Source organism: Betta splendens, chromosome 11 (genome assembly GCF_900634795.4).
Source record: "Betta splendens chromosome 11, fBetSpl5.4, whole genome shotgun sequence".
Taxonomy (NCBI): Eukaryota; Metazoa; Chordata; class Actinopteri; order Anabantiformes; family Osphronemidae; genus Betta; species Betta splendens.
Window position 1 is genome coordinate 11,052,048 of NC_040891.2, and position 16,123 is coordinate 11,068,170.

The 16,123-nt window shown below is 43.3% G+C and overlaps 1 protein-coding gene across 2 annotated transcripts in view; it reads left to right on the forward strand.

Annotated features, from left to right (window-relative positions):
- The first annotated feature begins 234 nt into the window (after nucleotides 1-234).
- LOC114865410 (kelch-like protein 10) overlaps nucleotides 235-16,123 on the forward strand; it is a 16,072-nt gene continuing 183 nt past the window's right edge. The window contains exons 1-5 of one of the 2 annotated variants that reach the window (XR_003787512.3): nucleotides 235-454; nucleotides 1,846-1,939; nucleotides 15,603-15,746; nucleotides 15,862-15,936; nucleotides 16,074-16,123. The exon at nucleotides 16,074-16,123 is cut by the window's right edge and continues 183 nt beyond it. Coding sequence is in view for 1 of the 2 variants with exons in the window: in XM_029166519.3 (XP_029022352.1) it covers nucleotides 15,582-15,746; nucleotides 15,862-15,936; nucleotides 16,074-16,123 (290 nt within the window). In the remaining variant the exon portion in view is untranslated. Of the gene's footprint in view, nucleotides 455-1,845; nucleotides 1,940-15,147; nucleotides 15,747-15,861; nucleotides 15,937-16,073 lie in introns of those variants that run through there. The other variant, XM_029166519.3, reaches the window with a different exon arrangement.

The window sequence follows — 16,123 nt, forward strand, 5'->3', positions numbered from 1 at the left end:
CCTGTTCCACAGCTTGTCACCAACAAAATGCAGATTTTTTTCTTTACCGTGACTTTCTACAAGCTCATTAATGCGTTTATCGATGTGTGTTTGACATAATTAATTCAAAAACGGGCAAAGAAAACTAAATGAGGCAACACAGGAAGTAGCCTCTACGGAAGCCGACAGGTGTTTGGCTGCTACTGTCACGCGATTCTCTGATATAATTTTTTTTCCAGGCGCCCTTTTCGCGCCAGTGACGTTGGCGCTGCTCCAGTGAGTTAGCAAACGAGCTCAGTTAGCTTATTTCCCCAACTCTCAAGATGGAGAACAATTATATGAGTCGCCTTAGGGCATTTTCAAAACAAAAGCTCAGAACTGATGGAAGACCAACGCGAGTTTAAAGGTTTGCTTCAAACTACGGGACAGACGACGACTCGCTCCTTTCCAATGGACCGGTTCAAGTTCTTTTATTGTAAGTCTGACTCTGGAGAAGCCACTGCCAACAGATGCTCTGAACGTAAACAAAGATTTTAAAAGTGTCGACTTCCTGTAAAGCCGTTTAGTGCGCACACTATTTTTCCTAGCGCTGATTTCCCAACATGAGCCTTCTCAGGTGAGGCGCAGCAGTAATCTGTTTTCTGTGCCCGCGTCTCAGCGGCGCACGAGGCAGCCTGGGTTTAATGTACAGCACGCGCCGCGTCCCGTGTCGCGAACCCCTCCTTCTACATTACGCGCAGAAAAGACTAAAAGCAACCGAGTGATTCTAAAGCCACCGGCCTCGTCCTGAGTAAACAAACCCGGAACCAGAAAGTGCTGATCCAGCCTTCCAGCCGTCCCCCGATGCACGCGCTCCCCTCCTCTCATCTGTTCATTAAGGTCAACCTGATTTCCTGTTGGGGTGAGAGCGGGGAGAAACGGGTGAGGAGCGAGAGGGAGATGATGAGCAGCGCGAGAGATGTTAAAGGGGCTGAAGCTAATGAGTGGAGTGGGAGGTGAGGGGAAAGAAAGAACAGAGGATGGAGGGGGACAGGCGGGAGGAAGGGGGTAAAAAGGGGGAGAATGGAGCGGGAGAGACAAGAAAGAGTGGGCAGGTGAATTTGCTCACTTAGCTCCCTGGTGTTTAATATCACTCTCCCACTCCTTCACCCCCCCACATCCGTTGCTCCTCCCTGTCTATTTATCCTTCTCTCTCTACCTTTGCCATCCTCCCGTTTCTTCCCACTTCCCTTTCCTCCCAAGCTCCTCTCTTTCCCCCTCACTCCACTGATTTTCTGTGTTTCACACCTCTGCTATCAGAGGGGACTGGCCAGATGGATGCAGGTGTGTGTGTGTGTGTGTGTGTGTGTGTGTGTGTGTGTGTGTGTGTGGAGCAGGAAGTAGGCAGTGCTGCAGAGGCAGAGGAGCATGACTAATCCTCAGGACACACACACACACACACACATACAGATTAACGCACACCAAAGCTGGCACACACCGTTTTCCCGGTGTTGTGCTGATCTGCCAGTGTACTTAGCTCCTGCCCATGTAATTTTTCATTCAAATTGACCAGGTGCATAAAGATGGCAGCCTCTTGAAAAGGCAGTTTCAGTCCTCCCTCGCCGTCCCCACCGTGCAATTCCAGCATTCTCTCCAAATGTGCGAAGCAGATGTGGACGATGTCGTGCTGACTTTTGAGAAATCCAGAAGTTCACTCTGCACACTTCGAGGCGCCCCTTTGTCATTGCTGTGTTTTTTTCTTTTTGCTGACTCATCTTTATACAGTATGTCCCTGTCATGCGTCATAGTTGAGGGTAATATTCGTAACAGTGCTATAGAATAATGTTCATACAGAACCTTCAATAATCACAGTTTGTCTGATTATAGTGACATGAAAAAGACGAGGACGATGCAAAGTGTAAAAGCTTCGAACCACTAACGGACCCACCTCCATCCATCCGGCCCGGTGACGTATTGACAGGTGGGTGATCTCTCCAAAAAGCTTGTACTGCACATGCACTTGAACCCGTGCTTGTTAAATAATTCACAGAGAACAGTTATAAAACATAATGAACGACTGTTCGCCTCCTAAGAGCACATTATTCTTCTATAACCACAGTTGTTGGAGATTGCCCTGCTTATGCAGTGCATGGCCCCTGGCCAACCATCAGCATTATTGTTTCTCATAGCTGTGCAGTTATCAGATGATAATGTACCTCCACTAGCCAATCAGAGCGTGCCGTGTCTAAGGTAATGAAATAATAAGGATATTGGATGTATATGTGATATATAGTGCAGAGTAGGCTCACACTGATATAAAGGACAAGCGAGGAGCTGGAGGCAGGTCCTGGATTGACAAGGCTGCTCATACACCAGCGAAGCCATTTATATAACGTCACATGTGCATGTTGTGGCAGCATGAATGCATCTTTACCAGCGTTGGGTGGTTGCAGAGGTAAACAAAGACAAAACGCTCCATTATCTGACTCCGGTTCAGTGTCACTCACAGGAGCTCAGTTCAGCTGGGTTCAGTTGGGTTTGACTCAGCCCGCTCGGGTTCGGCGTAGCCCCGTTCATCAGTGTGAATCAGTGTTGTTGATGTTGCTAAACTCATCTAGTTGTGAAGTGTAGCAGAATCAATTACACGGCTAGATGCTCCCAATTAGACTAGGCTGATCAATGTCAGCCAAGATCACTGCATAATCTCTCTCACTTGCACACTAGAGCACACACACACACACACACACACACACACACACACACACACACACACACACACGCACACACACTCACACACACACACACATGCACAGCAGAGATGATTTGATAATTAAATCAATCTGAACAACTAGAGCTTCACTAATGAAGCAATGATCTCAGTTGAATTTCATCTGAGATCATCGAGGGAAGAAAGAAAGCGTGTGTGAGAAAGATTGTTGTTTGATTTTAATCAGTAATTTAGATGTGATGCCATTTTTTCCATCCATTTGCACCTTTATGCAGTGAGAGAATAGTGGGCGACGGCTGGTCAGAGCGGGAGCTAAAGAGGCTCAAAGTGGCTTCATACAATGTGTGTCTATTTCCAGCAGGGAGACGTTTTTCCACAATAGCTACAACATTGATCGTGCGACTAATTCATCAAATCGTTCTATTTGCTTTTCAACATTTATTTCTGTTGATCCAGACGAGGTTTCTTCGGTTTCACACATTTTTGATGGGTTCATCCACCAGCCAGCTTCTTCTCTGTCCTTCAGCCTCTCTAGAGCTGCTGCTTAATGGATTATTGTAAAGATGCGTCCAGAGGCTCTAACCCTGAATATGAGAGGGATGAAATAAAGAATATTGTCTTAACCTGTAAGAATAAAGGCCAACAGTCACCGTATGTAAAAGATAATTAATTTTCCTTTAACTACTGCTGCTCGTTTACTTCTTTGTGGTTGCTTGGACTTTTTTGCTCTCCTTCTCTCTCCTGTGTGTGTGTGTGTGTGTGTGTGTGTGTGTGTGTGTGTGTGTGTGTGTGTGTGTGTGTGTGTGTGTGTGTGTGTGTGTGTGTGCGCACAGCGCTGACTTGTGTATGCTCTGATCTTAGCAGTGACAGTTTGATTAAACCAACAGTGATGAAGTCTGCTGCCTGGCTATGTTCCAGCTCTGCAGGGTGCCTCTGGTGTGTGTGTGTGTGTGTGTGTGTGTGTGTGTGTGTGTGTGTGTGTGTGTGTGTGTGTGTGTGTGTGTGTGTGTGTGTGTGTGTGTGTGTGTGTGTGTGTGTGCATGTCAGCGCAAGAGGTTGTGTTAATTGCTAATCACCAACATGTGGGTTTGCTTTCTTTTACATGCTGCTTTAGCCCAGAAAAAAAATTTAAAAATGAAAAATGAAATCTGATTAATGACATGATCTGTCACCCCAGCGCTCTGGTGATTAACATCATGATTCATCACCATGACGATATGATGGAAATAAAGCCATTAATTCCACTGATCAGATAACAGAGGGATGTTGCTGTGGGTGAAAGAGACAAAAATAAAAATAAAATGTAAATAGAGAATATATAAAAAGGAAAGAAAAACACTTGAAGAATGTGGGAAGACAGAAAACGGGGCAGAGGAGGGAGTAAAATAAAGGAGATGGACGGTGGTTTCTAATTGGGGATGTCAGCATGTCTCCACTGAGACCCTGGACAGGACATCACGCCGTCATAAAAGAAGGAACCCAGAGTGGTGAAATGTCATTTTTAACAGCAGGCTCATCCAGTTAACCTTCCCTCCCAGACAAGAGACTGAGGCTCACACAGGCTTCACCGTGAAGGGCTGATTTACAGTAAAAGGCTGCTCGGCTTCAGCACATTTGGACCAAGTCAAGCCACAGGGGGAAATGTTACCAACTGGACTTTGTTCCACCTCAGAAAAAGCACAACAACTGGTTTTTGTTCTGTATAATCAGTATAATCAGTTAACCTTCATCCAGTGCTTGAACGTGCATACGCTGAATCCACATTAAGAGATGATCTGATGCTTGTGTCTGTGCAGCTTTGCACCGTCCTTCCAGCTGGAGCAGGTTGATCAGTGCTGGATATTTTATAGCGTGAGCTAAATACTCGTCCTCGAGTTTCAGAGCGTTTCATCAGGGCCGGCCTCAAAAGCACGTTTCTCTCTAAAAATGGACAAGTGCAGCTTTTAATTTCTACTCCTTCCAATTTATGGCAAGATTTTTTTGTATGTGCTCGGGTCCATGCTACAGTCCTGTATGTGTGGAACTTTGTGACTGATGTGGAACCAGGCTGTGTTGCTGTTTGCTGACAGGTGGCTCCTAAAGGACAGAGAGCTTTTCCTGCTCGTGTGTGCGTGTGTGTGTGTGTGTGTGTTGGAGGAAACGCAACAGAGCGACTGTAACGCGTCAGGAAGCGTGTTCGCGTTTGGCAGCTCTCGTGTTTATTTACATGTGACTGTGTGTGTGTGTGTGTGTGTGTGTGTGTGTGTGTGTGTGTGTGTGTGTGTGTGTGTGTGTGTGTGTGTGTGTGTTGTCGCACCTGCCTCTGTTATCTCTTTACAGATGGAGGCTGGTGTTGCAGTTCTGATGCTTTCGCCTCCTGGACCTCAGGGACACACAGTGACACGTGTATACACACACACACACACACACACACACACACACACACACACACACACACACACACACACACACACACACACACACACACTTTGATCACTGTGTGCCGGGTTTGTTCTTGTGAGATGATGCAACGCTAGTTTTCATGGTCCAATAAACAGTCTTCGGGTGTTGAAGTCTTAGCAGACATCTTTGTGATCTAATTAAATACTGGACACACACAGATGAAAATGCCGTCAGCTCTTTACGTTACACAACCGTAACTTAATCAAGAGGCTCATTTGGCAAATAATCAGTCTTTGAACAACAACAAGATGAAATAGACTCTGTTTTGTTCTCTGGTTGTTATATGATCTGGTCTCCTCTCCTCTTTCCTCTCTCATTTCCTTTCTTCTCCACTTCTGTCTTTTCCTTTGCTTACAGTCCTTTTTAACTTTTCTTATCTTTCATTTCTCTTAATTATACATTTCCTCCATCTTTCCTGTTTGTGGTACTTTCCTTTGTGATTCTCTTGTCCTTCTTCTTTTCCTCTTCCCTTTCTTTCCCTTCATTCGTTCCTCCTCTCTGCTCTCCCCTCGCTCTCTCTTTCCCTTACTTCACTCTGCTCCTCATTACCGCTGCTATTGTTTCTTTGCTGCACTATCTTAGGGCTGTTCCCCTCTTATATGGTCTTTATCACCACAGGCTCTAAGTGCTGGAACAGCTGGAGCACAGCAAATATTGCCAAGCGCAAGAGAAGCGCCCTCATCAGGGCCACGCTGAGGATACGTGTACCAAAAGAAAGAGCGACTTAATAGAAGAGAACATATGAATGCAAGTCTGCCCCGAGATCCTTGTGTGTATGTGTGTTAACATGTGTTCGCGTGTACCTGTGTGCGCGAGGGGTTGTGAGTGTGTGTGCTGACCCACTTTGTCTGCCATGCAGCAGCAGCTTGTGCAACAGAGCACGATGTGCATTTTTTAACAGCAACAGTCTCCTGTGCTCCACAGCCGACACACACACACACACACACACACACACACACACACACACACACACACAGGCTGCATGTGATGATGAGCGCCTCCAAATGTACAGCAGTGCATTATATGCATTGTCAAATTACTTTAAACTGGGTGAAACCAACTATCACCAGTACAGAACAAAACTAACTGTCCATAAAATCCAGTCCAGGAGGAATGAATGAGCCGAATGAATCGAGATTGTCTCCTGAAAATGAAGCTTTTATGCAGCAGTAAACCCTCATTTACGAATAAATATGAATAAATTATTATTACATATAGTATAGACAATAAACTACAGCTGTTTCCAGACCTCTGTCACTTTCACATCTTTGCTGCTGTTAATCTTTTTTAACCAGTCTGTACTTCCCTCCAGTGCCAGTACGGTGCAGACATTCAAGCCTCTTCAGAAGTTAACATGTTAATATTTTAGACTGAACAGTAACGGTAATTTGCTACAAATAGCTCAGAAGACACAGGAGCCTTCTGGAGGAGAGCTGCAAGCTCAGCTACAACACAGGTGCCCACAGAGATGCTCTCTCAGAGTCATAAATGTGCTTTTAGTGACTCTCAGAGCGCCGACAGACTCTCTGTCTTTCTGGCGGAGACACAGAGCGTCTGCGATGACGAGACCTGCTGTACGCAGCGATGCAAACCATCGCCGAGCATCTGCACGACGCTGCTGCTCCGCTCGTTCTTCTTCTGCGCGCAAAATAGTGCATAATTAAAATTTTAATTAGTTTAGCTTGTAGTGCACGTTCACAGGTTAATGCTGCACACTCAGCACATAAACACAGCAACATTTGTTTTTCCTGAGAAACTACGCGAGAGGTAAACACGAAAGAAACATTCAGTCGACTAGTAACAAGTGTCACAGTTTGCAGCAAAGTTCCCACTGTTGCTGTTTCTGAAGGTTTGAGTGTTTGGGAGTGAGACGAGCATGGCGCCGTGCCACAGGCTGTGTGATTAGCTGAATAAAGAAACAACCGGGGAGATGAAATCCCCAGGGCCCAGTTCCATACAAATTAAACAAACGAAATCTGTACTTTTGCTTTTTGATATATGATGATGTATTACACTGCTGTGGAGAAAATAATAGAAGAGAAAAGGTTAAAAGGAGTTTATTCATATCAATACTGGAATAATCAAGTGTAGGTTCTTACTGTATGCCCATTTTAAGGACTAGTCAATCTAATGTTGGCAGCAAGTGCAAGACAATCTCAGGACAATACTCAGAAGTCATGAAGCTGAACTCATGAACTTTCTTTCTGAACATGTTATGAAGTGAATTTGGCAACAAATAGTGTGCAACTTGTGTGTATGTATGTAGTGTATTAGTGGATATGTGAATACACTTACAACACAATTCTCTTCCTCCATTATTGGTGGCATCATGTATATTCTATGAGGGATAAAAGCAGCAATAGGCCAACTGGAGTGGTTGAGTGTGTCTGTGTCTAAGAGAACGAGGGAGAGAGAGAGAGGAAGAGAAAGAGAGAGCGAGCACAGAGATAAACCCCTGTACTGCTCTTGGATGATTTGGCTTCACATGCAAACAGACAGCCGTGACTAAGATTAGCCTAAGGATAAACACAACAATAAACAGAAAAGAAGAGGAGAGACAATGGAGGAGAGAAGAGAAGAGAAGAGGGGAGGGGAGGTTTGCAAATTCCCTTTATTGGACATTAACAAATAAAAATCTCTTAAAAAAAATTAAAATAATAAATTATGTTTGCATAAATTCTAAAAGATTAAACCCAACTAGCCTGTAATTCACTTTAACAGATTTTGAGCGTCTCGTTAAGAAAATGATTTATTTCTACCAGAGAATAAAATTCTGAATTTCAGCCACTCCACCGTCATTTGCGATCACCCAGAACTCCCAGCATGCACTGCAAAGGAGAGGAGGGGCTCATCAGACACCCTGACTTGTAATTTCATATCCTTACATCATCATCTCTCCTGTCCAGGGACCCGTCTGTGTGTCCCATTTCTTTTACTCACATGTAAACATTTTCTCTTTCCCGGCCAGCGTCCACATGTGCACCAGCAGTTTTACATTTTTCCCACAGGTGTCAATTTGTGCACACCTGTTTCTCCTACTCTCCTGTCTGACTCTCTCTCTGCTTTTATTTCTGTTCTAACACCCCATCATTATTTCCTATTTGGGTTTTTTTCTTCCTCATCCTTTCCACTGTCACTTGCCATGAAAAATGCTAAATGTGGGTTTATTATTTGTGATGTGAGCACAGACTGAATCTGTAGCAGGTGTTGCAAGTATGCTCTCCATGAATGGCCACAGGGAGCATCATTTCATTACTGTGTATACACTACTTCAAACCTGTACCTTTACTTACAGTACATCCCCAACAATTTCCTCTGATTTTGCCCATGAACAATGTTTTTCACAACTCGTAGAACCAAAATGATTGGTTCAAAATGTGGGAAAAACAAGTGAACCATCTGTAAAGTCACTAATTAACCCAACTGCATCTCTTTGGGCTTTGGGAGGAGCCCAGACTATTCCTGCGGACAGCAAGTGAAGTGTTATAATAACAGTAGGAGTACGTTCATCAAGATAAACAGCTTGTACTGCTAATTATCCAGTCAGGTGGCATTTAAGCATTATACAAGAGAAAAGGGCACAACAAGGTATTATAATTAAAACCGTGCCAGTGAAATATGAAAGAGAAAAAATCTGTCAGAATATTCGCTTTGCCTCGTTCTGTCACATCAGAGTTAGCGTCTCTTCAGTGAAAGAGGACTGAGCAGCTCACACAGACTGGCTTTATTAATATCAGATAGAGGAATGAACAATGCGTCATGGGGTAAAGGGAGGGGGGGTCATGGGACACAGATGGAAGGTGGATTGAGTTGATAACCTACCACAAACCCAGAGGTCAGATGTTGAACCATGACAGTTTCATGTTTTAATTTGAAGAATGTCACACTGTCGTTTTCGCCCGCCCGACACTTTTCAGTCAGTTCTCCTCAGTCACTCGTGACATTTAAGTCGCACGCCTCATGTACGTCATGATTTATTTACTCTGTCCGTTTCCACGGGCCTTTGTTGCTACAGTATATGCTTTTATTGATACATGATAGAAGACAAGCTGCGGATTCAGTGCAAACTGCAAATCTTGCATTTGATGAAATATTTAACCTAATGCTAAATAAACTATCGCTGTCATATACGAGCGTAGTGCATGTCCATATGTGTACAATCAGTTTTGTGCTCTAATTTTTCTCAGACATGCACCGGCTCTGGCAGTGCGAGGATGTTGTCTACAGACTAATGGTTTTCATGTTATTAATTATCGATGAAGAGCAGCTCTAACTGTGCAGCAGGAAAGGGATAACACTATTTGATTAGAGGCTGTAGGCTAAACAGCTGTCCAAAAACATTCCGTTAAATGGAGCGCAATTAGCCAGATTAAATATGGGGGAACGTTCACGTGTGGTCGTCAGCTCTCCTGCTCTCACGGCTGCGAGTTTCTCTCTGAAAGATTAATAAGAAAACACTAATCTGGTCTTAAATCACAACCCCGCTCATGCACACGCTGCAGGGAAGGGCTGGGATACAGGAACTTCACACGGATGCAGGGGTTTCTGCTGTAGATGGTTAAAGACCAAGGGAACGTGGCCAAATAGATGTTCTTCTAAACAATAACTTTAGCTCCTGCCCTCAATCACTTATTAAAGTGTTATGACCCATTTTTGATTAGCTTTCGTCCACATAATTATGAACAACATCACTGGGGCCTAAGATAGAACCCTGGGGCATCTCCTCTGGTTGGGGCATGGACTTGTGTCCAGGTGCACTCAGATCTCTTCACAGACTCATACTAGGTTCATAAGCAGAAACAAATGTCTTTTATTATACTCAGTAAATAATTTATCTCTTGAGCGCAAGGTTAGAAAACTCACTATTAAATAATTGAATCATAATTAAATTTAACCTGGTGCTAAAGAAAAAAGACAGACTTTTGTGTCTTGATTTAATCTAGTGTTTTATTATCTTTTGATTGTAAACTTTCACAGTCGAGTTCTGCTGCGCTCGTGTCTGTCCATTATGTCTTTACAGCAGCGATAACAACGTGCGTGAACGCTTGTTCATGAGTGAGATGTTCTGAGATGAAGCAGTTTTGAATTCTGCTGTTGAGGTAAATTACACAACAGCTTCTCACATCTCACATCTCCAGAGACAGATGCAATACTGTCACAAGTGCCTAGCTTGCTTATTACAGCCACAGTGTTATTGATCTACACACAGACAAATATGAACACACACACACACACACACACACACACACACACACACACACACACACACACACACACAGGTACTGCTACTGTGCTTACACTCAGAGACACAACACCTGCATGTACTAAAGTTATAATCAGGAGCAGCACCCACGCCTTGTGTGACACGAAAATGCAGATACAAAATATTGTTCGAGCCCGCTCTCTCTCTCACACACACACACACACACACACACACACACACACACACACACACACACACACACACACACACACACACACACACACACACACACACACACACACACACACCTTGGGTCATTAAGGACTCGTACCAGTGTGTCCTGTAAGCAGTTCAGTTCCCTGGTGGACCGGTAATATACCGCTGTGTTTGTTTGTGTGTACTTTTGCCGGTGTGTGTCGTTGTGTCAGCTGTTTTGTGCCTGTTAAGACAGAGTTACAGTTTCTTAGTTGGCTTGGGAACAGTTTGTTAGTCAGCTTTGGGACGAGGACGTGCAGAAAAATCATTACACAGGAAATTGGTTAGGCTGGGGAGGGTTTAGGTCAGTTATGCATTTACTAATGCAGCTACTTTATTTCAATATGGAGTAGAATTTATTGAACTACTATATAAAGGATACGTATTTTCATCCTTGCAACATTTGTAAATAACTGCTGTAATAATAAGTGTAAAATAAGAATGTGAAATCAAGGAGGAAAATGTACAAACTGCAAAGTAAAAGACAGAAAGTATGTGAAAGTTGAACACATGTACAGAAGCTGCTGGACCTTTTTCAATGTGCAGTTCTTGGGTTTTCTCATAGTGTGAGAACTACAGTACCTTATAGCCAATACTGAGATTACAGCAAATTGCTAATTTTCATGATTTAACATGATTTAATGTTGGAAAATACCGAGAGACCGTAACACGGGAAGCTACTGTACAGAGCTCCAGGAACATTGACAGTTCTCCTTTTAATCCAGCTAGTGATCTTAAATATAAATAAATAATTGAATGATCAATGGGTCACGAGAGCAAAACGTGTTGCCTGATTTAAATTGGAGGTGAAACACATCTTAGCACATGTTGGATGAAAACAATCATTTGTACTGAGATGTTGTTTGATCTGTGCCAGGTTCGATGACTTTGACCAGTGTAAACACTTTTCCTCGTTCTCTGTTGCTTTTTAAATCAATGGCTAAACACCAACTGGTGCTCTTTTTGCTCCTCAGACAAACCACTGTGTAATCTCACGTTATCTTTAAGACTGTTACGACAGTTTTTTCCTCAAACAAAAGAAAGATAAAAAGAAGCATGGTTGAAAGAGAAGAGAAGAGGGAAAAGAGGTCAAAAGAGAAAGGACAGAAGGAGGAGAGAAAAGCTCTGCAGAGGCTGGAATTGATTTCTCAGGGAGCGACGGGGAGAAGCAGAAAACTGCTGCTACATCCCCTCGAGCCTCCTCTCACACACACACACACACGCACACACACCTGTGAGCACACACCTGCACATACACACTTTGCTGATTCTGCACATGTCACACACAAACGCTCCCACACCTCAGCTGCTCGGAGTCTTTCCTTTTAACCTTGCGCAAATCTACACTGAAATCAGTGGATATCACAATTTTAAAATGTCCTTTGTAGGATTTGTCTCCCATCAGTGTTGCTAAATTAACTCCCTGTTAGACTCTGTTACACTTCAAAAAGCAACATGGAGTGGAAATAATGAAAAATACCTGCGTGTGTGAGTACAATTTATTACAGTGATATTGATTTGCTCAGAGGAAAAAGCTCCACTGGTTACTGCTGCTGCCTTTTCGTTTAGATACTGTACCGCCACAGCGTTTTAATTCATGATTAGTCAGCAGGACTTGATTTGGCTAAACGCTTTAGGAAGGATAGCAATATCCAAGTGAACCTAGCGTACAGTATGTTCTGGCAGTTGTCTGCTACATACGATTCAAACCAATATGCCTCCATTCTCCAAATTCTTTCTCCAAAACACAGGACCATGAGACAGACTATGCCCAAATGGTATCAAATGATACTGTAGCTTTCATTATCACTTGGAGTGCCCCAGGGCTCTGTTTTCAGGCCTCTTCTCTTATTATACTCACACACTCACCTGGGCATCTGCTCCTGCTGCTGCACAGTTGACAACAGCTATCTCCGTACAGTATGGCCTTTACAGCAGATGATGCCTTTTTGCCTGTTTCTCCAATAATCTGTGCAGACATGGCAACAAAGCATCTTTAGTCTTACAGTATGTTTCTCCAGGATAGAAGTTGTGGTGTGACCACAACTGTGATCTACATTTGTGAACACAATAAAACTTCTGAGTGAAGCAAGAACATAAACCCTGACAGTTTAGGATGAGAGAGAGCTCATGGATGTGTATAATTATTCAAAAAAACACTGCACATGCTTCTAAAAAACTAACAAGACTTCTTCAAAGGGATTCAACAGTTGTGGAGAGTTTGCACTAAAATGGATGGAAAATATGAATATGTATCAGAATCCTGCCTTTTCTGCCTTGTAAGCTTTTTATTTTTTTAGGAGGCTTTGCAGCACCGCAGACCCACTTTTGCTCTCCTCGCACTCCTGCATCCAGCCGCAGAGTTCTTTACCCTCCATAAACACTGCTCTCAGCAGAAATAAATGAAAACTGAGTGAATAGTGAATTAAGGCTTTGCATTTATGGTTATAAAATGATTTTTGTCTATGATTTTAGGGAATATGAGCGTAGATGGTGATTTCAGTGCTGTGAAAAAGACAAGATTAAACAGAAATATGAGTAGCATTTTTATTATAGAAAGAAATCTGACCTTGGACCTGTAACTTTTACAAGGTGAAGCTGTTGTTTCAGCCAAGAGCCTTGAGCCTTTACAGCCACTACTACGACTAATTGATTTGTCTGTGGAAAAACAAAGCTTTATTGCAGCTTTCTGATGAGAACAAATTGTCTTAAGGCTCATTTACTTGACTTGGCTTCTCTCCTGTAACTTGTTATGGCTCAGAGCTACTTTGAAATATGGGGCAACATGTTTAAATGTGACTTTGTTGCAGACAAAGAGTCAAGTCTAGCTGCTGGCCGTCCTTCACACAAAGGTCAGAAGTCACAAGAGTGCTCACGTCTAAATTTTGGTGACAGGCAGCAGGGATTGGGCCGAGAGCTTGTACTACTGCAGCACACAAATACTGTGTACACTCCTTGATTGTAGTATTTAATATATTACAGTACATTTAAACAAAAACTATTGTCTAATGACACATGCATAGTCATGGATGACAGAGCTACGGGCCCTTTACGATTCCAATAATACAAGTGTAATTTATTTTTTCTTCTAGCATTTATCAAACTATTTAGAGGCAATTTTTACCCCAATGAAGTCCGTTCTCCCAAAGCTCACACTTAGTGCTTTCTACTGGCAGCATACATCTTCATTAGTGTCTAGTCATATCTGTAAGCATCTCACAGGCCTCGGTCTTTGTTTCTCCCTTGAGAATGTTCAAATCTCATAGTATTAACAATTTGTCATATTTAGGCATAATGACTGAGACACACGCTGAGGATTGGCCAGTCACATTTTCACTCAGTCATTGGATCAAGGCAGAGAGTCCAGACACATACTGTAAGAAAGGATATCTGTAACTGCTGTGTTGTTATGCAGCGACTCCACCAGGGGGAGCAGTGAGCATCACATCCTAACTACGTGGTAACCATGGTAATGGCTACCTCTTTAGCTTTGCCAGCCCTTGAACCCAATGAAACGCTTGTTGTATGTACAGTAACTTTGGGTTTTTGTTTGTTCACAGTACAGTTCGCAGTACAGTGAGGATTCTATTTAGTATGTATTAAGTTTCTAATGACATGTTGAAGGCTGCCCTTCCTCTGACGTCATTAATGGATACCTCTGTCATCCCCTCACAGTTATTTACAGACACGTTTTTTTGCTTCTGGGTCACAGAAACACAAATTTTCCTCTAAAATATTCGACTCCAGCTGCGTGTCTGAATGTTGTGACATGTCACTCCTCAGTTGTTTTGCCTTCAAGACAGATTAGTGGGTCAGTGATTTGGAAAGAAGCTGAAAGGCCTCAGCAAAAAAGGTTCACGCAGGTTGATGAAATCCGTTTGATTGGAGTCATTTGTCCCCACTGCCTTTTACTTTCACAATCACCTCCTCAGATGCCGTTTAATCAGAAGCTGCTGTCTTTAGCTGCCATTCATCAACACACGCTTCCTCTTTATCAGGGCGAAATGCCGTGAACTGAGCTCAGACTCAGTCAACCAAAGGCTAACTAGCTAATTAGATCTCAGGCTACCTGCTGTGTTTGCCCTGGAGGAAAGCAGCAGTTTATTAACAGAGCAGATTTCTGGGATTGAAAACCTTTGTTTGACTCTGTGTGTCACATTGGTGTGTTCCTGCATGGGTGCATTCCCAGTGCTCAGTCAAATATATGCAGTGGTTGCACTTGTATTTTTTGAAGTTCAATTCAATTCAATTAAAAGCAGTGTTTAATTACCATTACTACTGGTGCTGGGCTCTGGTTCAATGGGTGTAAATGGTCTGTTTGTGTGGATCGTCACAGACTGACCTGTCCACAGGCAGGAACAGTAATGACAGCTGGCATTGCCTCCAGCCCCCCCCCACACACACATACAAAACACACACACACACACACACACACACACACACACACACACCAGCATCATTAACAGGAAAAGCAGTTATGGTAGTGTGTGTGTGTGAATGTACAGTACAGTATAGTTGATCCGTCCCCTCATGCAAACACTCTTCAGTTGCTGCTTCTCAGCACAACTGAAGTCTTTCCTAACTTCTCACATGCTAAAATTATGAGAACTAAATAAACAAACAAACAAACAAACACATTTTATCCCGTATCTGGCACCAACCTGTTTTTTTTTTTTTTTTTAAACTTGCTTGTTTCTCACTAAGCCAAGTGACTGTCAAATATAAGCGACACTGTGTATATTTTTAAAAATTGTTTATGGGTTGCCAAGGCAACGGCAGAGGAGCAGTGGCAGAACCTCAGAGGTGCAAAGAAGTTTCTTCTTCTCTGATTGTTGATAGTCAAAGGACTTTTGAAGAGCTGCTCTGAGTTCCTGTGTGGGCGCCTCAGCTGCGAGAATGGCGTCGGCATCTGGCAGTTCACCACAACCTGCTTCTGCCCTGAGCGGCGCCTGGAGGCCTACAGGTTCATCCTCGGACACTTCAAGGATTTAGTCCATGACGAAGAGTTTTTTGCAGCTCTCTGCACAGGAACTCAGTGGGATCCTCGACACAGATGACCTTAATGTCAGGAAGGAGAGTTTTGTGTACGACGCTGTTCTTCGCTGGATCGCCCACAAGCCTGAGGACCGGGAGAGACACATTGATGAGCTTTTCTCAAAGGTACAATGCTTTCTGTTTATTGTACAATTAAGCTTATTTATAGAAAGTTTAAGGTTTATTAAACTCCTTATTTTATTATTGTTGTTGTTTCCAATGTCCTGTTGTCTCTGTGTAGGTTCGACTGGCACTGGAGTCCCTTCAGTCGGCTGAATATTACAACACGGACACCGATGAGTGGAAAGAGCTGCAGGTGCAATGGGGTTGGAGTCATGGCATATGCAGACCATGTCTTCGCTGAGGACATGAGGACCTGAGTCATATACTGTACAGTAGGCATTTATTAATTATTTACTTTTAAACATTCCCACTGTGTGTTTCGTTTTGCAGGTTGGCGGCTTTGACGGCATCCCCCGTCTGCGTAGCGCCCAGGCCTACAA